General features: G+C 42.7%; 1 protein-coding gene across 1 annotated transcript in view; it reads right to left on the bottom strand.

Moving 5' to 3' along the window:
• The window catches only part of faf1 (Fas (TNFRSF6) associated factor 1), a 181,689-nt gene that overhangs the window by 62,796 nt on the left and 92,174 nt on the right, over positions 1 to 26,719 (bottom strand). Inside the window, exon 7 of the mRNA XM_056276960.1 lies at positions 16,269 to 16,374. Within this exon, the coding sequence (XP_056132935.1) occupies positions 16,269 to 16,374 (106 nt within the window). The remainder of the gene's footprint in view (positions 1 to 16,268; positions 16,375 to 26,719) is intronic.

Raw genomic sequence — 26,719 nt, 5'->3', positions numbered from 1 at the left:
AAGAAAAGCAGAACGAGAGAAAAGGGCAAGAAAGGGTGAGAAGAAAAGGGGGAAACAGTGAGGAAAGAGAAATGGCGGGTGGGAGGAGGAGGAGGAATATGAGAAGAAAGTGTAAAGATAAACAGTGGTGAAGACAACCTGAAAGCAGATAACTTGAATTCATCAACTCAATAGATCCTATGAACCTGAAATTGCAAAGCAACTGCTGAGGTCAACTACTAATAGATTACAGTACAAAGTGCGGGGGGGAAATTAGTTTAAAGCAATTCAAATCCAAAGATACATTATATAGCAGGCTTACAGAAGGTGACAAACACTTCACCACTAGTATCTAGGTAGCCTTGGTTTTGAGAGCCTATACCTTGGTTTCAAAGCCCATCAATGTTGCACCGTTTGCCATGACTGCCATACTGTGGCTACCAGTGCTGTCTAATGCTGCCCCCTGTCTGCCACAACACACTTATCACTAATGAGAAAAGTTAAATTACAACTAATTAGACACAGTCCTCTTTCGTATTACAGAATTCTGAACGACGAACTTAATATGGAAATTTTAGCTTAACATAATGTACTGAACAGTTATTTTTGACACAAAACAGAATATTTGTGCATACATGCTTGCCCTCCCATGTCATTGTTGTTCCATTTATGTCTTCTGTTTTTTTTTTTTTTACTTTACTTTGTATGAGTGATGTCTGCAAGTGCTCCTGAGTCAAATTCCTCGTGTGCATAGGCACACTTGACCAATAAAGTTGATTCTGATTCTGAATACTGTTAGGGATATTGCAAGATATTGAGCTGTAATGCTTATTAGTGTAAGGATCAATCATCAATCAAGTTGCATTTTTTATAGTGCTTTTCTAGCTGCAACAGCCACTCAAAGCACTCTCTCCCAAGACATACAATGTGCAATTGATGTTGTGGTTACACAATTTACAGAATACAACACTGATAATCCTTTTAACTCATTTGTTATAGATTTTTAAGGATGTCAACAACAATTTCATAGTTTCATCGCTGCTTAGATAAAAATGTCCAAAAAATGGCCTATGCTGTGTTAATGGGGAATAAAAACTCTCTGGTATGAACACTAGAGTCTGAAGAACAGACAGCACCGAGTTTACGAAAAGTAAAAATGTATGGGAAATGTCTGCAAGAATAACCACATTTCAAATCAACGCCTCAGTAACTAAAAACATTGTAATAGGCTAGTATTCCTCTCCCTGTTGCTACGGCTGTGATGAGGTAGGGAGCTCGAGTCGGCTGGCTGTACCTCCAGCACAGAAACATTAATGATCGAATCACTGTAAATGCCAAGTGCCTGTAATCCCTGGCTGGAAGGGAATCAAAGAGAAGAAAAGGTTGCCATTGAACAGTCACAAGCTCTCTCTCAGTCTCTCTCTGTCTCTCCCCCTCAGACACCAGATGCCTTTCTTTCATTCCTATTTTTCTATTGCTCGCTCCTCCCTTCTCTCTGTTGTCCTGCCTGTGCTTGGTTCCTCCTGGTCATCCCAGCTGCAGGGTAGGGACGGTGCCCAAGCCCAGACTCGGGCCCGGGGGGCAGCAGAGAAGAGAAATCCCCAGGACAACTGATCTGGTCACGGACGGCCCGGACCCAGCAGCAACCCCTATTCTACCCCTCCACTTGCCTGGCAAACATTTACTCTCCAGCTTAGCCGGCACGCTAGCCAGCATCGTACCCCCATGCTCTTGTCTGGGAATGCCAATCAGAGTGAGTCTACACAGTCCTGGGCTCTAGAGATTGAGAGAAAAAGAGAACAAGCGAGTGAGTGAGAGAGCGAGCCCGAGAGAGGAGACAAGGGACATTTGGGAGAGAGATGAGGAATTAAGGAATAGAGAAGGGGGGCAGTTCCCTGGGAGCCACAAGGCAAAGCCAGAGCCTTTGGTAAAGACAAACAAGAGGACAGAACCCTGTCCCCATTGATATGCACAAGCAGGGACCATCGGCTAGTCCTCATCTAAGACAAAAGGAAAGCAGAGGGAAGAGTGTGCTGCACTGTGTGTGTGTGTGTGTGTGTGTGTGTGTGTGAGGGGACACAGCTCTGGCTGAATATGGTGTTACTTCTTTGTTGCATTCTCTTTTCATGTATGTCCTCTTTTAATGGAAGTGGTAGACCCCCCACCCCCCCACCTACCCACACACACACTCCCATGTTTGTGTCTCAGCCATAGATCTTTATTTCACCATGCAGGACATCCACTCTCTACACTACCGGTGGTGTCACAAAGTCACTTCAACAAGGTCACCCATAACTACAATACTATCAGATTGCCTTTAAGCATACAGCCAATCTCACCTGTAGCTCCCCACACTATTTTATTTCTACTTTTTTGTACTAAGTTACCAATGTATGTGTGTGTGAGTAAACACACAATAATACCACATTATGTCCCAGACCATTCCAGTATTGTAAAGAAGGGATCGAAGCCCCATTCCCTGACTTGAGACTAAATACATAAAGAGTATGGTCAACATGTGGCCAACAGACTCAAGTGTGCAGGTTAAAGTTCTGGGCCTCATTTTCACTGCAGGGGGGCCAGAATGCCTGAAGAGAAGCATGCGTAAAGAAAAGACTACAACACGGAGGCCTGTTTGAGTCACTATTGTCTCTTTTCCAGGCCCCTACTGCCCCTGACTTGCCCCCCACCACCACCACACCAGCAGCCCCTCAGCCTCCTTTCTGTGGTCCTGTATCCCCCCCCCCACCTCCCACACTGCAGGGGCCCCTCCCCAGTGTTTGTAATCTCAGCAAAAACACTTAAGGTTCACAGTGGGTGCTCATCAAAACCATCTGCCTGAGAAGAGAGGCGACAGACAGAGGAGGGGTGAGGATAGGGCTAGAGAGAAAAGAGGGAGGGAGGGTGGCAGTTCAGGCACTGGTTGTACTAATCTGTTCAATTAGCACCAGTACAAGACCTGCTAATAGTTTGATTATTATTATCATTATCATTATTATTATTATCATTACTATTATTATGACTACTACTGTAGAGGTGACCAGTGCTGAGGAGCCAGGCCCAGGGAGCAGAAGAGACGATCTATAGGACCAAAAATGAAGCAACTGCAGAATTGCAATGCTCTTAACCGGGAGAGAAAATAATTCACAGACATGTCAAGGAAAAACCCAAATGAGAAATAGGAATCAGTGCACCACTGCTACAGAGAGCTCCATTTCAACTTGCCCATAGGTGATCTGATTTAGTCAAAATGGTGATCAGCCCATTCAGTTGTAAGATTAGGGTTAGAAAGAGGGAGGGGTTTTTCCTTCCCACTCAGTGAATCCTTGGGGAGCTTGTTTTTCTTCACCTATGGCAGCAGGCTACCTGCTGTTAATAGAGGGTATGCATTGATGTCACTTTGCCACTGGAACACGCCCCCTCAGTCGCAGTGAGTGGCAAAACATCCCGCAACATGGCTGCTTCTAATAGGGGAAACAGTGAAACTGGGATTATAATGCAAGATTATCTGCTTAAATTAAAGGAAGTTGGACTTGACAGTGACCCATACAGCTTACCAAATAACAAGTGGTCCATGGACATTAACATTTGGCCACAAATCGAGTTTCCTGATATTTATATGTACTTGATTTCTACGCCAGGGAAATACACAAAGCAAAGCCTGAAAGTATACAAAAGTCTTGACGCTTGGTCATACGTCAGGCGGGATTTGTTGGCGAAATTAAAGTGACAAGGACACCGATGGGCATTCTGGTTGTATGTGGACAGGTTTGTACAAATATTTATTTTATTAAGTTACAACTGTGAAAACTGTAACGTTAAGCCAACCATTCTCCCCTGTATTTGTCGAACACAAGGAGGTTTTTTTTTAAATATGCTGACAAAAATTTATGAAAGATGCTAAATATTTAATTGATGAGTAGTCAATACAGTATATGATTTTACCATTTAATGTTACCCAAAAATCCAACACAGCCTAACGTTAGCCTACCTGACACAAAATGGGAACCGCAAATCCACGATTCGGTGCTTTGATTCCAGTTGTTTCTGCGAATTGCAGCGATCCATTTTTTTCTCTTTACCTTATCTTTCGGTAGTCTGTAAAAAGATAACTCCGATTTCTTGTGAAATCTATTAGTGCAGTCTATCGCACAACAGCTCTTTCCCATTTTAGATGCGTTTTCACTGTATTCAAGTTGGACGTTAACGCTGCCACTCAGTCTTTTTGCCACTCAGTGCTGCGTTACCGACGTGACTTCCGCATCTGTGACGTCACCCGCATACCCTCTATAATACACAATGTCAGCTCAGGTCTCCATCTGCATAAGGGGGGTAAGAATAGAGAGGAGAGGAGGAGGAGGTGAAAGCAGAGGAGATGTAGGAATAGGGTGGGATTCGTTCTCTTTATGAAGATATTTTGCTTTGAAATCCCATGAAAGAGGAGGGTGCTGATATGAGCTCCAAAGAGTAACAGAAGAATAAACACAAATCACACATGTGGTGTAGCTCTCACAGTAATAAATGATTGACACAATGGTCGACTGCCTTCATACTGAGCCAACTATGAATAATTATGAATATTTCATCTGCTACCCAAATCCACTGTTGAGCCTCAGATGGTGGAAATGAATGGACTCAGACCCCCCCGCCCCGACCACCCCCAACCCCGCGACTTCTCCCCACATGTCTAGATCAAACAGTATTTGGTCATTTCAAGTGCCTCCAACAGAGAGAGGGGTGGGGGTGGGAGATGAGAGGCTACTCGACCAGCAGTGAGAGTAATTATACGTTCAGAAAAGTGATCATTTGTGATGAATAATGAATCGATGGCTGATATAGACTAGCAATGACTTGCAAATAGAATGAAAGCTGCATTATAGGGGAGTCAGGTATAACAACATTTTGTGTGTGTGGGAGAGAGTGTGAGAGTGTGCTACTGCCAGAGACTGGGAATGTTAGGGCTGCAAGTGCAGACACTGCTGTGCTATACTGGTCTAAAGCTACTTTACAGTAACTCCTGTGTGGTTGTCTTTGTGTGTTTCTGACATCTTGAATGGTGTTTAAGGATTTCTGACTGTGTGAAGAGTGAATGTGTGTGCACTTATGGTTGTGTGTGTGTGTGTGTGTGGCCAATTTATTGAAAGCATGTTTAAAAATAACCACTGTTGACCAAAGTGCTGTCCAATTTACAGGTACGAAAAAATAAAAAGGCTGTCACTCAAAAGATAAAACAGCAGGCATGAGTAGACACAGCACAACATATACACAAACACAAACAGACATGCACAAGCAGATAATTTTGATTCAAAAGTAGAAATGGGATTTCAGAGGGAATATGAATGAGTCAATGGTGGGGTGGATCAGATTACTTCCGCCTTTGTGAGCGGCGGCTTCGTAAGATTGGCAACTTTTATTTTCTTACTATCTATTCTCTATATTCTGCCCTAACCTCCTCATTTTGTTCTGATTTAGCTATTTTCTGTGCTTTGTTCACTTATCGCTAGATTCTCTAGTTTTCTTTCTTATACGACTCTTGTGTTTAGTAGGCAGCTTCTCGTTCCTAGTTTGTTACTAGCTTTAAGCTTAGCCTAGCTTAGCAGTTAGCTCTATTACAGAGACGTGTAGACATTACGGCTATAGTGGCTCGAGCCACTGCCCCTTTGCCCTCACTGGCTGAAGTGCCCCTCTGGACCAATTTGTTGTTGTTGTTCTTGCTATTGTTGCTACTGCTGCTGCTGCTAGTGTTATAATTACTATTACTGTTACTAGACCAAAATTGAAAAATCACCATTGTCATTATGATAGGGCAATGACAACAGGAGAGAAGGGCAGCAGTCAGCTGCTAATTGTCACGTGAGCGATGTCACACTAGCTGCATGCGAACGCAGTTGTTGCACTGACAGTGGTGTGTGACAGGTCAACGGTGAGTCCTTATCAAACTAAATTAAGGAAATTATGAATGACAAATACAATTGTTAAAGTGATATATCTGTATATAAATCTCCTACCATGTCAGCTAATAAGCTTGTCATGTTTGCTTGACATTAACGTTACACATATTACCTCAGCTCAGCGTTTCATAACGCTAACGTTAGTTAACATTAACTTCAGTTAAATGTGCGTTCTCTCTCGTTCTTCTCGATTCAGATAGTTTAACTGCTGAATCGTGCTACATTAGGCAATTGTTTTCTGGCAAAGACAGCTAGAGCTGCATATTAATGTATGAACTGCACTGCAGGTATTTTACTATTAAATAGATAGGCTAACATTAGCAAGCTTAATGTCACGTTAGTTTTAATGTTAGCTTGCCTTTGTTCCTTGGTGGATCTTGCTAGATGGCTTGTTAGATAAAACTTGTAGTTGGAGGTACGCACGTGTGGCTAATGTTGCTTAGCTGGCTATGTTGTTTAATCTATGTGAGACAGTTTTCAGCTGACTAGCATATATTTACTAAAGCAAAACCACACAGCTAGCCTGATTGGGCTGGGAAAATCGTTGGTGGTAGCCTTAACTTAAGCATTACAAATAGTTGTAGCTAGACACTTATATTTTACATGACTGTAGGAAACGGCTAGCTTTAATGGGGAGCTGCCTCACTTTCCAATATAAGAGGCTAGTTATGTTAAAATGATATTTACCAGGGAGCAAATTGATAGTATGGCTTTTTTATTTTATTGTAAATTATATAATGTTAATATTGACTATTGCACATTGTTTACAGTTACAATGCCTTCAAAAAAGAGGCATCAGAGACAGAGAGAGAAAGTGCTAAGGGAGGCAGCCAAAGGAAGTGCCTCTTTGCAAAGCTGGATTCAAAGTAGCAGCAGGCCAGCAGTTGAATCATTATGATTGAAATATCTAGCAACCAGTTCTGACACACTTCATCTCCAATAAAGTATTCTGTCTCTGTTCCTTTTGTCAAAGTTGCAAAGTTATTTATAACTTTGCTTTTGCCAGTAAAACGTGTTTTATGGACTGTAAAACTAATATTCTAATGTGTAATATACATTACAGCCTATATTATCAATTGGGTGCATCTTTTACATACAATGTAAGTGGACAATGCTATTCTGTATGGCACTGAGTGAAATATTTTGATAATTTTCAAATTCAATTGGACCCTGTCGTCCCATTTTGAAATTCCCCAAAAACCAACAAGGGCTGTCTTTTCAGGGACACTGGTATGCAGAACACCACTGGTTAGAATATTCTCCTGAGAATGACGCCATGTACTGTTTCAGCTGCTGACTTTTTATGAATGATGAAAAGCGTAAGAGCAGGACTGGGTGGAAGTCAGTCGGGTAAGCCTGAAGAAGTGGGCCAAAGGGAAAATGAAGGAGCATTGTAGCGCTGAGTCACAGCAGCTAGGCATGATCAGGTGGAATGACTTTAAAAGAAAGGCACTGGACACTGCTTTTGAAATGGGTGACCATGAAATGCAAGCAGCCAAAGAGAGAGAAAGGCAAAAGAACAGAGAGATTATCTCCTGATTAACTTGACATTACATTGTACTTAGCACAACCAGGTATGGCCTTCAGAGGTGATGACAAAAGCTCCTCAAGTTCAAACAGAGGAAATTTCCTAGAGCTGGTGGAATTGCTTGGCCAATATGACAATGTCCTTGTTACGGCTGAACTAATACCAAACAATTAAAAAAGTGCTGCAAGAGCCGTACCCATAAGAAAGCCACTACTCAGGAAAACGGTTCAGAGTCACTATTAACATATAATTATGGGTTTATTACAATCTTGGCCAAAACCCACGAATAACTAAGGCACGGCGGAGATAAGGGCAAACTACGATGACTAAAGATGAATACACTAAACACAAACAGACAAGGGAAACAATACTCACCACCCTGCCTTGCAAAGCCAAATGAAAATGAAAATGAAAGGGGGAGTATTAAACCAGTCGGGGGGGGGGGGTATTAAACACCCCCCCCCCCAAAAAAAGGATCTAGAACGTAAGCATGAGTGCCAGGCAAAAGTTAACTAAGAAGTTTACAAAAATCAAACAAACAGCATTCAGAAATGTGAGGGGACCTCTCCATGTTCATGGACTTGTGAGCTTCTTTTATAGGAGCCAGTAGGGGAATGTCTCAGGTGCAGCCCGTCTGCAATCACTGCAGCAATTAGCACCACTTGACTGGCTCCGCCTTCTCAGGCACCACCTCAGATGACAGAAATGGGCAGGGGCGTAAGGGTCATCTTGATGCAATCAAGGAAAAGCAAGCCTCACATCAAAGAATCCAGGTGTCTCTGCTTTCCAACAGAAGCCAAAATGACTTGATAACAGCACTGGCTACTTATGTGAAACGGGTCATACAAAAACAAGTGTGGGAAGCGTCAATTTTCTCTATTTTGCTGGATGAGACCACTGATGTGTCGCAGATCAAACAGGCATCCTTTGTTGTGCATTATGTTCATGACATGGCCATAAAGGAGCGCTTCATCCAGCTGTTCAATGTAGAGTCAACAACAGGGGAAGAGCTTGAAAACTTAGTGATGACCCTACTGAAGGAGAACCAGCTGAAAGTGGAAGACATCCATGGCCAGGGTTATGATGGAGCAGCCAACATGAGCGGGCCTTACCAAGGACTACAGTCCAGAATCCAAAGGCAGAACGAAAAAGCACTGTATGTCCATTGCCATGCACATTGCTTGAATCTTGTTTTAGTGGAGAGTGCAAAGTCAAACATGCATTTTGTGAATTTTTTAACCTTAGTTGAAAAACTTTACACTTTCATCGCCAACTCCTAGAAAATACCATGCAGCATTTGTGAAAACACAGCAAGCCATGAATCCAGATCAGCGAGTCCTTGAGCTACAGAAGCTCTCCGACACCCGGTGGAGCTGCAGGGACAGAGCCCCAAGAGCTCTCAGAAAGGTCCTCCCTGCTGTTGTGCAATTCCTGGAGGACCTGACCCAGCGTGAGCCACCTGATCTGGCTGCAGGAGAAGCAAAGATGCTGTTACAGTGCCTAAACTTTGAATTCATCCTTTGCTTGGAAATCACAACGCCAGTGTTCATGGAAACTGCAGTTGCTTTGAATGCCCTCCAACAGCAAGACCTGGACTTGGCAGCTGCCTACACTATTGTTGATGGTGACCAGAGCAGAATGAAGGAACTGAGGACTGAAGATGAATTTAAAGAGATTTACAACAATGCCCGCAGTCACGCAGAGACAGTAGACATTGAGGTGCCTGAGGTGATCCTGAGCAAGCAAGATGCCAAAAGGTACCAGCGAAGCTAAAGCACAGCTCCACATTGGCAATTGAGGACCACCGGCCACAGACTTTGGAGGAGTATTACAGAAGAAGGCTGTACGTCACCTTTTTGGACACATTAACTCAAGAACTGCGGAGGCGATTTGAAGGCAAAGGAGGCAACACTGACAAAATCCTGTTGGCACTGCACTGCATGACAGATCTGTTGAAGTGGAAGGAAAGTGCAAATGCCCAAGCACTTGACGCTGCCCATATGCTCTGTGAGTTTTATGGTTTCCAAGAGGAGGAGGACCAGCTAAGAACTGAGCTGAGAGTCTTCCACTTTGCATATACATGCCCCAAGAAGAGGGCTCAGGCAATGTTGGGAATATTCCAAGAGTTCAGTGCCCAATCTGTGTTTCCAACACTCTTCAAGTTGCTGAAGATCTATGCGACACTACCTGTGTCAACAGCCATTGTTGAACACTCCTTCTCCAAGCTGAAGCTGGTGAAAACTAAACTCAGAAACCTTTGTGGACAAGAAGGACTCTCTGATCTCCTGCTTCTAGTCATAGAGAAGGACATCCACATCAACAAGGATGAGGTCATTAAGATCTTTCAAGAAATGGTACCAAATAGAAAGGTCTTGCTGTAACACCCATAGGCAGAACACTGGAGGACAAAAGAATAGTTTAGGTTGTTCATTTAGTATTGTTTAAGTAGTAAATTGTGTAGTAGTATTGTGTAAATTGTAAATAGTTTGAAGTACTTTCAATAAAGTGTGTTAACGTGGTGAAATCCATAATCCATACTCCAAAACAATGACACCACCACCAACAAAGAACAGTTTAGGTTGTTCGTTTAGTATTGTGTAAGTAAATTGTGTAGTAGTAGTATTGTGTACATTGTAAATAGGTTGAAGTATTTTCAATAAAGTGTTAACTTCTACTGAAGATTAGGTTGCTAATTTAGTATTGTTGATCATGTAAATAGTTACCTGTAATAAAGTGTTAACTGTATAACAGTGTACAGTTTCTTTTTTTAATCTTCAATATGAATTAGGGATCGTGACTGAATGATGGTGACTTCACTATCCCTAATTCATATTCATATTACTTCACTATTCCTAGTGAAGTTTTCATCCAGGTACAAATAGCACACAATTCTGTTTGTGTGTGTGTCTGCGTGTGCACGCACACTCGTGCGTGTGAATGAGTGTGTGTTTAGACATACTGTACTATTTAATGGTGTCATGATGTAGTGTGCCAACATCAGGATGGGTGGGGTTGGAGGATGCCCTTTTTCTTGGCTTGAGCTCCTGCCCCTCAAAATGTCTGTGCACGTCCCTGCTCTATTACATCCGCAGTCAAAGCAGCCTCGTTAAAACAATGGTTTGTGGTGACTGCTCCGTAGTTACAGATAGGTTGTCTATACTAGAGCTGTGTCTGTGAGTTAGAGCAGCTGCTTTCGGCTAGGATTACGTTAGATGTGACGGGCACTCCAGATAGCCTTAGCCCTGGGTCTGACAGCAGACCTACTATTGTTTGCACTAGCTCAGCCTCATCAGCAGATGCAGCGGCGTTTGTCTGTTTACTGGTGTGGGAAAGCTCGCAAGAGCAAATCATCGGTCGTGTGGCCTGGTTTGCAGTCACCTCATCCGACTGCAAACAGGTTTTCGCCACTCACCAGCTCTGTTGGTAGTCCTACCGGCCAGCGTGCTTCTCCCGCTCCTGTCGAGTAAAGCAACGCACACTAGTGATAGGAGACGCCATTACCCGCAATATTAGATTAGCTTTGCCAGCCTTGGTTCACGGTTTACCCGGGGCCACAGTCTCCGACATAGAGGATAATCTTAGGGTGCTGGCATCACAGAGGGAGTCAGGGAACCCAGGCACACAGCACCACTACTTTCACCCTGTGGTATGGGGGTGAAGTGATCCACTCTACAGGCCTCTCTACCCTGGGGGAGGACATGTGGCTCAGCCTTGGAGCAAAACCTAAGACCCACAATTGCTCAACGCCATCCATCCAGGAGCCTTGGGTCCAGGTTAAGAACTGTAAAAACCGCATGGCTAAACACCGCCTCCAACCGCTTTCAAATGAGGCTTTCCAGCTTGGAAATAAATTTCAAGTCTCAGAAAATCTGACCTCCCCAACTCTCCAACTCTGGCTGGCTGTCCTTTCTCAGCTGCTCCTCCTGACCTTTCAGCAAATGGATTTGACATTCTGGACAACAGAGATTTCCCTCCGCTGACTAGTGTGTCGCATCCAGGAGCGGAACGCTCACCATTGGCTACTGCTCACCATCGGCTACTGCTCACCACCGGCTACTGCTCACCACCCCGGATCCCGAAAAGAAACCTCATCCGTTCGACATAGGTTGTTGAAGCAGGCAGTGTCCAAACACTCTGCTGGCTCTAAACTGGCCACTGGTGGCATCCCCCTGGTGCTGTGTCCCCCACACTGGCTAAGAGCCCCCATCCACCGGTGTATGATGGTCGGGTGCGCTCTTCTACTGCACCCATTCCACAGCCACCTTCTGTTCCGATTGTGGGTGATTCTATCATCAGGGACATCAGGTCAAACAGAGCTGCAACACACTGCTTTCCAGGTGCCAAGGTAAATGACAATCTGGTAGAGCTTCCTAGTCTGCTATCCCAATATACCTCTGTTGAGAACGTTGTCATTCACATTGGCACAAATAATATTCCACGGCAGCAGTCAGAGCTTTTAAAATCGGATTTCATGCATGGAAGTTTTTATCTCTGGCCCACTTCCCACTTTCGGCCGTGGCATTGGTCATTTTAGCAGACTCTTCTATTTTTAAACATGATGGACTCCATCCAAATTGAGCAGCCTCATGAATGCTGGCTGCAAACGTGTTTTATTCCAGTGTCTCCAACTCGTGTTTGTGCTATTGACAATAATGTTTGGTGCCCGCACACAGGTGCAGACAGTTCTGTCACTAATTGACATCCACAGGTGCAGAGTGGTTTCAATTTTGGTTCCGTTGTAAACCATACTTATTCTAGTCCTTTGGTGAGTTCAATCCATCATACCAATGACTGTCACTCTGCCATACTAATTCCTGTAATAATAAGCCATAGACACAGACCCCGTAATCTCCCTGTAACATACAGGGAGCTAAACAATTTGTTGCCAGTTCGGACTTCAGTTATCAGTCCCCCACAAAGCCATGCACCTCAGACAATAAAAATGGCTTTATTAAACATCAGGTCACTAACTAATAAGTCATTTTTAGTTAATGCTCTTATAAGTACCTATAACCTGGACTTCACCCTTCTGACTGAGACCTGGCTGGATAGAAATGATGCAGTCGCGCTGTTTGAGGCTGCACCTCCTGGCTTCAAATTCATCCATACCGCCAGATCTGATAAGAAAAGCGGTGGAATAACTGCTGTCTTCTCTGATTCCTATAGCTGCAAGGAAATCCCCCTCGGGAAATTCACATCTTTTGAATACCTTGCTTAATTACTATACATTGTAATGCTATGATTCTAATAATTACTGTCTATCAACTACCAAAATCCAAACATGGCTTTCTTGATGAATTTTCAGAGCCACTGTCTATGGTTTCCACTGATTATGATTGTCTCGTCATCCTGGGTGATTTTAATGTTAATGTTGACAATCAAACAGACCCCGATGCTAGAAACCTAATTAGCTTACTGGAGGCATTTGCTCTCACTCAGCATATTTCCGGACCCACCCACAATAAGCGGCATACTCTAGACTTAGTCATATCAAAAGGACTTAATATTACTGTACCCTGTGTCATGGATGTTGCTATCTCTGATCACTGTCGTATATTTTTTGATGTGTCTGCTCTTCCTGTACAACAGAAGAGCACTCGAATGATCAAAAAAATGCTTCATTGATAATACTACAATTGAAACCTTTCAGAAAACCGTAAATGAGTTGTCGCCGTTCATGTCATCACAAACTGAGGATCTTGTGAAAGACTTCAACTCAAAACTAAAAAATATCTTTGACAACATTGCACCTGTTAAAACTAAAAACATGGAAAAACAAAAAGCCCCTTGGAGAAATTGAGTAGCTGTTAGGCAGCTTAAGAGAGTGTCGCCAGGCAGAACGACAGGGGAGAAAGACTAAACTTCAGGTTCACCATGAAATTTACAAGGACAGACTGAACAAATACAGCAAAGAAATTAAACAAGCCAAACAGTCTTTTTCTTAATGAAAATATTAACAATAGAAAAGTGCTTTTCTCTACTATTGACCGACTTATAAATCCATCATTTCCAAACCCATCAGAGATGCTGTCCACTGAAAAATGTGAGCAATTCGCTACATTCTTCAATAACAAAATTATTGTCATTGGACAGAACATTAGTGCCTCAAGATCCAGTAATGAACCTACCCTCCAGTTCTCCAGAAATATCACTGGTGCCATGTCTCACTTTGACACTCTAGACCTTATAAGTCTAAACAATATTGTTAGGCAGCTCAGGTCGTCCACCTGCTGCTTGGATCCTCTCCCTACCAAATTTTTTAAAAATGGTTTTAATTGCTTAGCACATGATGTTTTAGAAATTATTAACTACTCTCTTCAGGCAGGTATATTTCCTGCAGCAATTAAGACAGCTGTCGTTAAACCATTTCTGAAGAAGAGTAATCTTGATGCGACAGTTATTGCCAACTACAGGCCCATCTCCAACTTACCATTCCTCAGCAATATCCTTGAAAAAAACAGTTTATTCTCAAGTTAATAACTATTTAATCTCTAACAACCTTCTAGGCATATATCAATCAGGTTTTTGGTCTCACCATAGCACAGAAACAGCACTTATCAAAGCTGTGAACGATCTGCATGTGAACACAAATTCTAATAAATTGTCTGTTCTTGTGCTCCTGGATCTCAGTGCCGCCTTCGACACTGATCATATTTTGCTAGAGAGATTAGAAAAATGGGTCGGCCTTTCTGGCCCGGTTCTCAACTGGTTTAGAACATACCTTCAGGACAGGCAATTCTTTGAGACTTTTGCTCGGGCAAAGTGGGTATAATGTGTGGAGTACCCCACGGTTCGATTCTTGGACCACTACTATTCAATCTCTGTATGTTCCCATTTGCACATGTTATACAGAAACACAAAATAAATTACCATAATTATGCAGATGATTCACAACTGTACATACATATCCCTATCTCCTGATGAACTAGATCCCATACATTCCCTAATTCAGTGTATTGACGATATTAATCTATGGATGTCAGATAACTTTTTACAACTGAACAAAGACAAGACAGAAATACATATTTTTGGTGCAAAGACTCAGAGAGACAGAGAATTGCAGCTCATCTCAGCTCTCTGTCTCTGGAGTGCAAAGGTGAAGCTAGAAATCTTGGTGTAATCATAGACATTGATCTAAATTTTAAGAGCCACATCAATCATCTCACAAGATCAGCCTTCTACCATCTTAACACATTTCAAAACTAAGGGGCTTTCTATCAATATCAGACTGTGAGAAATTAATCCATGCATTTATTACAAGTAGACTAGACTACTGCAATGAACTATTCACCGGCCTCCCAAAATCAGCTGTGTGCCAATTACAGTTAATTCAAAATGCGGCAGCACATGTTCTCACCAGAACTAAAAAGTATGAGCACATTACACCTGTTCTTACAACTCTGCATTGGCTCCCCATCTAAACTAGAATTGATTTCAAAATTATTTTAATTGTATACTAAGCGCTAAATCGCCTTGCACCACACTATATAACAGACATGTTAATTCCTTACAAACCAGCAAGAACTCTCAGGTACAATGGCAGTGGTCTTTTAACCATCCCTTGTGCTAGGGCTAGAGCAGGGGAAGCTGCATTTTCTATTTACGACCCAAATAGATGGAACGCCCTGCCTGAGGACCTGAGAGAGGGCCCGACACTGGACACATTTAAAAGCAGGTTAAAACCTTACTTTTTAAAACAGCCTACAACTAAATTCACATTGTGTGTGAGTGTTTTATATATTTTTCTATTTTTATATATTCTGCTCCGTTGTTACTTTTAATTAATCAGTGTTGATGGCACTTTTGTTTATTTTACTAACTCAGTTTTAAACTTGTCTGAACTTTTACAAAATTGGCCCGTACTTTTATTTTATTTTATTTTTTTGTGAGGGGGGGGGATTTTATTGTTTTATTGTGTGAAGCACTTTGTGTTACATTTGTTTGTATGAAAAGTGCTATACAAATAAAATCTGATTGATTTATTGATTGATCTCATGCTATAGGGAAGGCTATTCCACAATCTATGGGCTGCAACAGCTTGTGCACAATACCCTTTAAAGTTCCTATGAAATTGCATTTAGAGCACCGTAAACTTACACAATTTGACAGATATTACAACGAAATGAAACTGCTGGGTGAGATTTTGCGCAGGAACGGAGTTTGATTTGATTAGCAGCCAATAATGGCCAGGCATTTTTAAAAGAATGACATGCTATTGGCTAGTTTCGGTTTGGAGGGAGAAGATCTCGTTTTCTCTTATTCTCTGATTACACTGTCAGGGAGAGAAAAAATTATTCTCATAAACTGGAAAAAAAATGTTTTTTGTGATTTTCTATAACATGGTATTATTATATGTAAGTTAAGTGAAGATAAAAGAGGTAACAAGAATGAAAATACATTTTTCATTTCAAAGGAAATTTAAGCTTCAGCCTTCACCGCAGAACAGCCAGTAGGACCTGATCTGATCTAGAGGTAGGGTGGAAGCACAAAAAAAAAGAAAAAAAAAGAAGACCTGTTATATATGAAGGGGGCTGACACAATCAAGGCCTTAAAAGTAGAAGAATTTTTAGTAAGATTCTCAACAATCAATTCTTAGTTAAGCAGAGAGTCAGCGGAGAGAGGTCAGCACAGGGGAAATATAGTCATACATATAATGACTATAAATATAGTTGTGATGTCAGTCAGAAGCCTTGCAGTGGCATTGTTGACTAGCTGCAGGTCAGACAGGAAGACTGACTAATACCTTTGCACATGAGTTACAGTTAATCAAGGAGAAAGGATATGAAGGCATGGATAATTTTATCTCTGACCTCCTGTATGGTTCTGGAGCCTGGAAAGTTGAGGCTGTAGTCCCTCTGGGCTTCGCGGTGGCTGATAACCAGCAGGAAGTTGTGGTTTAGGGACTCTTGTAGAGCGCTGCACAAAGAGACAGAATGACAGATAGACACAGTAAAGAGAGTGGGGGGGGGGGGAGAAAGTACAAAGAAATTAGGACAGCTTGGGGTGCAGCGTAATGGTGTAACACAGAGGAAGGAAGAAGGGGACAAAGGAAAAGCACAAACATTATCACTATCAGTAATGGAGTCAAGCGAGGGGCAAGCTGAGGCCAGTCAGCCCCTGCTAGCCTGCTGAGCGAGATGAAGGTGGCTGGCTGCTGTGGCTCCTCTCTGGGGGCCCAAGACCCACTCCGCTGGCTCTGCCCTGACAAGCCTGTACTTAAACTATGCCCAGCACAGCAGGCTGCTGCAGCTATGGCCACCTGAAGTCTCACAACATTGCACACAAACCTCATATACAAGGTTGGAAAATATTACACAGTTTAAAAAGCAAAAGTGCACTCTCTGCAGCCCTGTTACTAGATGAGGATGGTTGGAAAATTCCTAACTAGAATGTCAAGATTTATGTGGATATTTTCACATTAATACAAATTTTGCTATCTCTCATTGATTAGACACAGCTTAGCACAGGGCTATCATTGGTAGTAAATAATTTTTAGTCTGGTAAGTTTGATAACACACAGGTCCAGAGAAGGGAAAAGTCTCCTAATGACTCACTGACCAGTACTTGCATAATTTAATTCAATACTACAGCACCTATACTTTTGCCAAGCGGCAGGGACCAAGATTGACGGGGGAAAAAAAGATTAAGATCTACCTTCCTGTAACTTAAACTTAACTTCTATGATCCCTAATGGCCTCTGTTTCAACAAATATGTTAATTTGTTATGAATAGTAAAAGCAAAGTGATGGAAAGACCAATAATTTAAACACAAAAATCTAAAAGCTGTTAAAATAATTTCACCTCAAAACAAACACTTGGACAAAATGGAAACAAAGATGACAACATAACAATAATACATTTTTTTACACAGAGCTCACACAATAATGCCGTAATGAATGCCGTAATGAAGACTCGTCTTTACGCCGGCTGTTTTTTTTACACTCAACCCAACAAAGGCGGCATAAAGGCACCCCAGTGTGTGATTTTACATAGCATGCCAGCGTTCCAGAAGCAGAGGCGTTATGGCATGTAACATAACAGCGTCGGCTGTCCTGTCCTGCCGGCTGTCCCTTTTACACAGATGTCGATTCAGCTTTGTGACTACCTCCGCTGCCGGCTTAACACCATAACAACAATGCCCCCCCCCAATTCTGTCTTCATATCTTTTACACTTTGACTGCCGTGTATCACCCAGGTAGGTGCTACACATCGGTGGTGGTTGAAGTGAGTTACCCCCTACAATGTGAAGCGCTTTGGGTGTCTAGAAAAGCGCTATAAAAATGTAATGATTATTATTATTATTATTATTATTATTTTACACAGAACGGTGAGGTGTCTTAATGCTGCAACATTTCCACCTTGTAAAAGGCTGTGTACAAAGCCCAAATGACAGTATGAACTCAAGTTGCATGTTCTTATTTCTTTTTGCTACCATTAATACACAAATAATAAACAGTGATAGGCAAAAACACGACTAGCTCAATCGCACTTATTTGTCTAAACCCGGGGCATGTGGCAGCGTAATCATTGGCACGCGGGCAAGAGAGTGAATTTTTTTTTTAAAGGAAATGTTTAAGTGCCCTTGCAGCTGCATTGGCTGCGCTGCCTGTATGTTTGATTGACGTCACAGCCTTTCGCTCACGGCCTGATGTCTCCCGCTCGAACCTCAGAGTGGCCACGTTTCAGCGGCCAATCAGGTAGCAATTCTCATGAATATTAATGAACCTTCCCCTGCCATCCTACGTTTCGAAAAGTCGCCTCCTGCGCATAGTGCAGTGCAGCGGTTCAAGATCGGTAATGGCACTATGGCAGCCCCGCTAGCTAAGAAAGCTAAAGGATACGTTCGGCCTTTTCATCCCTCATGAACAGAGGAGTACAGGTTTGTTCCTCAGAAGGACCGTGCTGTGTGTGCTTTTTGTTCTGAAAACATTGTTTGCCGAACGTAAAGTGTTAAACACCAGTTCAAGACAAAGCATGAGAAAACTTTCAAATATCAGGCAGACAAGGCAGAATCCATTAGACATGCAGTGTCCAGTTATGGAAAGCAAGCTAACCACCTCTAACTCTTTGTCGCTGAAACAGCTAAAAACCATGCCACCAAAGCGAGCTATCACATTGCTCACTGTATTGCTAAACACGGAAAGCCATTCACTGATGATGATTATATCAAGGAGGCTTTTCTGTGTACCTCAGATGTTCTGTTTGATGGCCTGCCAAACAAAGAAGCAATCAAGGCAAGAATACAGGACATTCCCGTGTCAGCTAGAACTGTAGAGCAGTGCATCAAGGAGATGGCACATAATGTCAACGAGCAGCAAACAGCTGGGCTGAAAGATGCGGTGGTGTTTAGCATAGCCCTTGACAACAGCACCGGCGTAAATGACATGCCACGTTTGGCAGTCATGGCAAGATATTGTGATGATTCGGCTGTAAGAGAGGAGCTCTGCTGCTTAAAGCCAAAGTCTGACACAACAAAAGGTGAGGACATAGCCAAGGTGTTTATGGAACATTTTGAGGAGCGAGGAATTGACATCAGGAAGATATTCGCAGTGACAACAGATGGCGCTCCTGCCATGGTCGGGAAACAGACGGGAGCTGTCAGATTAATCGAGGAAGAAGTTGGTCACACCATCATGAAACTCCACTGCATAACTCATCAAGAAAAACTCCGTGCAAAGATGTCAAAATCAGTTCTTACTGAGGTTATGGCTACGGTGGTAAAGCTTAACTTCATAGTTAAGAGATCTGCATTGACACACCGACAGTTCCAGTCCCTGCTCGAGGAAATGAACTGCGCTTACAAAAATATCCCTCTCCACGCAGCGGTTAGGTGGCTAAGCTGCGGAAAGGTTTTGGTGCGGTTTGTCGGCTGCTTTGATGCCATCAAGACCTTCTTGGCTGAAAGAGGCCAAGACTACCCCGAACTAGAGGACGAGAAGTGGGTTGTGAAACTTATGTTTCTCACCGATATTACAGGACACCTCAACGAGCTCAATTTCCGACTGCAAGGTGCAGGGCAAACTGTTTTGGACATGTTCGAAACATTGACAGCTTTTGTCGGCAAGCTAGCACTCTTTTCAAGCGAAGTTGCAACCTCCACTTTCCGCTACTTCAGACATGTATGGGAGCTGTCCTCACAGTGCAACATCAGCAGCAGTACCGCTGAACTAGGCGAATACATGCGCGAGCTTGAGTCGGAGTTCACAACACGATTTCAGGACTTTCAGAAGAATGGGCCCATTTTCTCTTTCTTGATCAAGCCCGACAGCTTTGATGGACATGAGTGGGACTTATCTCTGATACACAGGACATGGAAATGCAGCTAATTGAGCTGAAGAGTTCAACACTGTGGGTGACCAAGTTTGCAGAGCTACAGAAACAACTAGAAACCACAGCAGTGTAGCATCACGGAACCTGCATCCTCATCTGCTGGGCATCTGTACCGGAGAAGTTCAGCTGTCTCCCGAACGCTGAGGTGGCTTTGCTGACAGTCTTCGGATCAACGTACCTCTGTGAGCAGATATTCTCACACATGAAGTACGTGCTCAGCCCCTCCCGCAGTCGTCTGACAACTGACCACTCTGAAGCTTGTGTGCAACTTAAAGTGACCAACTACAATCCCATGATAAAGGACCTCAGCAAAGCAAAGCAGGCCTACTGACTGGTAGGCATGTTTATTTGTAGTAGCCTACACTTGGGTTTGCATGTGCACTAGCTGTTCATCTCTTTTTTCCCCAACTCAGATGTGGATGTTCTCATGAGGATAGCAGCATTCTTATATAGTAGCCTACTGGTATTTCTGTTTGTTACACTTGAATCTCCCTTTTTGCTCCCAATGCACTTGGTAAATTAGTGAATTGAAAGCAGCGTTTTGAAAGCTAGGTTGCCGTAATAATAGCTGCTGTTTTTTGGGGGGTAATGTGCGCATGCGTTGTGAGTGGAAGACTTAAGTAAAACTTGCTCCTGTGTCAAAATGCATACGTTTATTGCTGATGAACAAGATTAGTAAAAATGGTCATTACAATGTCCTGATTGAGGTCTTTAAAAAAATGTTGATATAGCACTCTAATTCACTGAACATTTCAAACTGGCATTTCATGTCAACAAAGTTGCCGACCCCTGGTCTAAACAGAGGCCCAACAGTAGGCCTGAGGAACCACTGCCTCTGGACTGGTCCCTCCAAGCTTGCTCTGTAGCTTTGTGCAATGACAGAGAAGAAGAGAACAATACATAAGCAGACAGTGTGCGTCACATGAGAGAGAGAGAGAGAGAGAGAGAGAGAGAGAGAGAGAGAGAGAGTGGGTGGAAGAATCAACTTTTGGAAGCTTCATTTACAATAAGCTGTGAGGTTAAGTAGCGTTTTGAGCAAACGGCGTATCTGTGAGGCTGAATATCAATGGGCAGCTTAAGGGCCAAGGCAGGCACTTAATCAGGGCTCAGAAACCAAGGAGAGGAAAAGGAGAGCGAGCGAGCAAGAGAGAGACAGACAGAGAGAGATAGGGGAATTAATATGTAGTGCACACATTAATTATGCAATCACCGCCTTAATCTGTGCAGATCTGGACGAGCTTATGTTAACAGAAGCTCAAATTTACTGTAATGACAGCATATTTACATTGACTAAAACTACGAAATCAATATGTAAATGTAATGTTTGTTGTAGCTAACCGGGGAAGATTGGAAATGTGTGGAATAGAAGGATGGGTGCATATGTAATAGGGTAGAGCAATGGGAATCGGAGAGAGAGAGAGAGATTGTGTTTATGTTTGTGTGAGAGACAGAGTTTCAGAGAGAGAAGAAGAGAAAGTAGGAACTCATAAATAAGGATCTTGCTAATATTGTCATGATTTGTTTGGACACAGTCCCAGGCTGCTGCTGGCAGGCAATTACACTACACTCATTCACACATGAGAGAGAGAGAGAGAGTGAGAGTGAGAGTGAGAGTGAGAGAGAGAGAGAGAGAGAGAGAGAGAGAGAGAGAGAGAGAGAGAGAGAGAGAGAGAGAGATGTGTAAATTGAGTAGAAATGTTACTATGTCCTTGCAAGGACAGAGCACGTGTGCTACATTCCTACCAGTTATTTATGACGAACTGACAGTTCGTGGTGGCGTGGGTGGGGTTCAGAAAAATGATTTACTTTTAACATTCTGACCGCTCACTGTAATCCATGTGGCTGGGGAATGAAAAGCCTTCGGCGGTGAGTCATTTCAATGGCTCCCACACGAGGCAGAGAAATAAAGCCGTGCTTCTGGCATAATATTCCTCAGTGTCTCGACTCCACTCCTGCCACCGATGTTTTTAAGGCACCTCTCCTCTGATAGTAGCAGGTCCCCTATGCAGTGCAGAGTTGAAGGGTGGATGTCTCTGTGTTTGCTCCTAGCTTCAGATCTCTCCCTCTCTTCACACACACACATACACACACACACACACACACAAACAGGCAGTGGCATCTGTGCTGGCCTGCAACCTCTCCAGAGGTACTTGACAGGGCATAAGGGTGCTGGGAGGAAAATGTCACTTAACTTTATGGACAGAGAAAATGGAGCATTTTGCAGGGGAGAAGAGCCGGCTAAACAGATTGGTTTCATTCTGAGGTAAGCCTGCTGCCTCCACTGTGTGTCCCCCCGGCACAGAGCAGACTCTAGACCTTATTAAAACAGCAATTCCAGACACACACACACACACAGATTTGATGTCTGCAAAGCAGAAAACACCCAAACATGTACAGACTTTCTCCCACACACACACACACACACACACACACACACACACACACACACACACACACACACACACACACACACTCACACATACTCACACCAGAAGAATGCAACAGACTTGAGTCCAACCACAAACAAAACAGAGGTTGCATTCACAGCCAGGTACGTACAAGGTCTGCTTACCTTCTCCATAATTTGCATCCACAACAAAGCAGGCGGACACGAAACCGTTCAGGCTCTGCACTGTTTTGGTCTGCCATGTTATCATGCTAACCAGCAGACACTGTCCATCAGAGCTGCATTAGCCAGTTAGCCAGCTAGCTCTGTATCCCTGCTAAAGAACAGCCAGCATACTGGGAGAGGTGAGTGGGAAGGGGTGTTGGACAGGAAGCCGGTAAAAACAAACACCCAACGTCTAATGACTCACTTTATGCAATTTCAAATTTCTTTGAGAGTTCAAATTAAATAACCTTTTGGAAGAACAAACGTGTTTCCCATAGCATGCAAGGGGGCGGGGGACAAAATTAAAGGAGTGCCATAAAATATTCATCAGGCCTCCATCATTTATGCAGGAGTAGCTCCTCCCAAACACCCTCTTGTATTCAGACAGGCAGTCAGGTAACATGGCTCTGAAGAAAACCCTACCATAAGGTTGCAGTGTTAGGCTTTAACATCGCCAACTACACTACCTGAATGGGGTCAGACTATTCGAAGCACGGAAGAAAATCTCCCCAAAACACTAGATTTATTCCTAATCAAATCAGAGGACTGAAATTTTTTTAAAATGTTTATATATATATATATATATATATACATAGATAAAGATAGATGTAGGAAAAAACTTTAATACATAGCAAAACAAGCTTGTTTCGTGCGTCATGCACTCATCAGCTGCCAATGTGGTTGGCAGCTGATGAGTGCATGACGCACGAAACAAGCTTGTTTTGCTATGTATTAAAGTTTTTTCCTACATCTATCTTAATATTCCGCCACCTCATTTGTTGAGCACTTTTATCAACACCATTGATGGTTTCCGGGAAGAAAAAAAATGCTATATCCCCCCCCCCCTTTATGTCCCTACTTAGTTCATAGGGATGAGTTATGGGAGGGAGAACAGGGGGGAAAGTGTTTGCTGTGTTTTTTCTAATTGTTATTCGCTGTATAATTTGATGTGATTGGAAAAGGACATAAAAAACACACACAAAATAAGATATGAGGACTGAAAGGAGCTGGTTTAATGAGTTGATGAGGATAACGTGTCTCTTACACACACACACACACACACACACACACACACACACACACAATACATGAGATGGACCAGTGACCTGTTTTTGGGGGTTTTTTTGTCCAAATGGTTTAATTTGTTTGAGTTGACTGAGATAGACATCATGGACACTGATGGCTGTAAATTGAACTTTCTTTCTTTTTTTTAATTATCACTGCATTAATAGCATAAAGGGGGAAGACTAGAAAAGTTCTCAACCTCTTCTTACCCCTTTTGAACATGACTGATATTATCTAAGCTGCTTATTTGTCACTTAAATGTTTGTTTTTATTGCTTATACGTTCTCTTTAACATGTTCAATAAAACTGATTGATTGACTATTTCATTAGTCCTTTTGGTTCAGTTGTGTGGTGCAAGACAAGCTTTACCAAGTATTGCTAGGGACTTTAAGGGCTGCGGAGCATTTGCTCCCTTTTTAACAGACAACAAAACTCAACTCAACTTTACATTTACAAATTTGGACTTAAGTATGTACGACAAGTTGTAATGAGTAACATGCTCAATGAGCTGATTACTGGCAAACACTGCGATTTTGTTGAAGGGTCAACTAGTAGTACATCTGACAATAAGGTGAGGATTTTTTTGTTTTAAACTGCTGTAACCCTCATATAAAAAAGTGTTTTATCAACTTATCACAAATGTGTTCCCTTTATAATAAGGAAATTTATTATAAAAACATCTCCTACATAATTAGATGCAATGTATTTTTACCTCTTTAACAGTGAAAATATTTATATTGTTACTGTATATTTTTTTCTCAACATTAACAGGTCCCTTTAAATGCTGTATCTACAGAGAACTGCTTTAACCTGATTTAACAATGAACTGACTACAGTCCATCACAGTGGCATTTTCCCCTCACCCAGTAGATTGTGAGCCAACCTGATCACACAAACATGCACACACAGCTGTGTGTCATGGGCTCCAAGTGTAAGCAGGGTTTATTTTGTGGAAGTCTAACAGCTTGTCTGGGCCCTCTGCAAGGCGCTGCTCCTCCTCCCTGCACTGCGATCTGTAACCTAGCCTCTCCCAGCTGCTAGCATTACAAAAGGGTCACTGTACAAGCATACGTACATGTTAACACACACACACACACACACACACACACACACACACACACAGGGCGCGTGCATGCTTCCCCCCACTCGGACCCAATTGTCCTGGACAGGACAGAAAGAGTCGACAGAGCATAATGAGCTCCTGGCACCCTAAATGATACCAATGACACTTGGAGAGATGGACCCAACACTGCTATAAAGAGCCAGCAGTGACTGAGGGAGTGACAAGACAAGAGGAGACAGTTGAGGGGAGGCAATGGTGTGGGGGGTGTAAGCCATTAGCTGCCAAACTAATAATAATTTCCACTTAGCAAACTGCCATGTACTCCTTTAAAGCTGTTATGAAATGTTAATGTGGCTGCTAATTTAAGAACATGTGGTAAGAATATTACGGAACCACATCTCAAAAGTTCCCTGAAAGTCATTCCACTATACGAATTCTAAAAACTAAGGTTACTTTAAAAAAAAATTAGGAAACCGATTACACTTGGGGAAAGTATGTAAATGAACTTAATTGTGTCAAGTTATGTGAAATGATTTTATGTGAAATCATTTCACATAAATGGAAACGGATGATCCGCTGTGGCGACTCCTAATGGGAGCAGCTGAAAGTAGTAGTAGTAAACTTTTAGAATTTACATTGTAGGACTTGAAAACAAGAGAAGAAATGCTACTAGGTCTTACTAGTAATTAATAGTTAGGCCTACTAGGTCACCAAATAGGTGTTCTTTGGATGGTTGCAACTGATAAGAATCTAAAAGAGGGTCCTTGCTTGTTGTTCCTGAGCAGTAAAATGCTAGCACACTTAAAAGGAACCCAAGGCACATTTTTGTCTTAGAAATGTATTAAAATGTCTTTATTTTACATTGCATATCTATTAAAAAAATGACCAATGTGCTGCAACTTGGTTTGGTCTTCATGAGGGTCATCATGATCCAGTATGCCTTGGACTCTTGAAGGAGGCTTGTTTTTTTTTTTGACAATTCTACTCAAGAGGAACCAGCAAAGAACACTCCCCAGAATATTATCATATGTAATGATACGGGAGGCACGGTGGCCAGTAGTTCAGCGCTGTCGCCTCACAGCAAGAAGGTCCTGGGTTCGAACCCCGAGGTTGTCCAACCTTGGGGGGGGGGTCATCCTCTGTGTGGAGTTTGCATGTTCTCCCCATGTCTGTGGTGGGTTTTCTCCGGGTGCTCCGGTTTCCCCCCACCATCAAAAAAGAAACATGCATGTTAGGGTTTATACTCCTGTCTGTTCCCCTGACCAGGGCAATGGGAAAAGAACTGGAGTTGGTCCACGGGCACAGAATGAAGGCCCACTGCTCCTAGCCACACAGATCACTGTTAATTTGCAGTAACTGAATTTCCTCAAGGGGATTAATATCGGAAACTTAATTTCTAATTAATTTCTAATAGGACTGTTTGACAGTACTTGCATGAGATTTGTACATTTGCAAACAAATTCTACCAGAAGGGCAGTGTCTGGTTCTCAGAAATAACAGCAAAGTGAAAAAGTATTTCGTATCCTCAAAGCGAGTCTGATTCATGCTAAATCTTGTAGAATTCTGAAAATCCAGAGCCAACTCTTCTATCACATGAAGAGGTGAGAAGGTCCCCTACTGGCATCACAGCTTGTCTGTAATCAACACAAATAATGACACCCAAGGTGTACATCTGCGCGCGCGCGCACAGACGCATGCACGCACGCACGCACACACACACACACACACACACACACACCAGCACATAATACAAAAAATATGTATCTGCTTGCACATGCAATTACACACAGACAGACTGACACAGAAGCACACACAGACACACAAGAATTTAAATGTAATATTGTAGTATACTTTAGTCATATGTCTAGCAGGTGCATGGAGGGGCATCCTCTGACAAATGAAGGTAGGATTTCCTTTCCTGTGATGATCTTTAGCTGACACAGAGGAAAGATTGAACATTTAGTTGCCACCTGTGATGGGATTACTGCTATATATGACATTTCGGATGGTAAGGTTGCTAAGACCACCACACATTCACTGAGATAAATACAATGACCCCCTTATAGGCTGGCTTAATGGAGCCCAAATCTCTATCATCACCGGTTAATGTAGCCAACATGATACACTGGCATATAACAGAGAATGACAACTGGTATAAAATACAGCGCGCATAGTCATAGAACAAACACACA

Source organism: Lampris incognitus, chromosome 3 (genome assembly GCF_029633865.1).
Source record: "Lampris incognitus isolate fLamInc1 chromosome 3, fLamInc1.hap2, whole genome shotgun sequence".
Taxonomy (NCBI): Eukaryota; Metazoa; Chordata; class Actinopteri; order Lampriformes; family Lampridae; genus Lampris; species Lampris incognitus.
The sequence above is the reverse complement of the archived record's forward strand: the minus strand, read 5'-3'. Positions and strand labels throughout refer to the sequence as shown.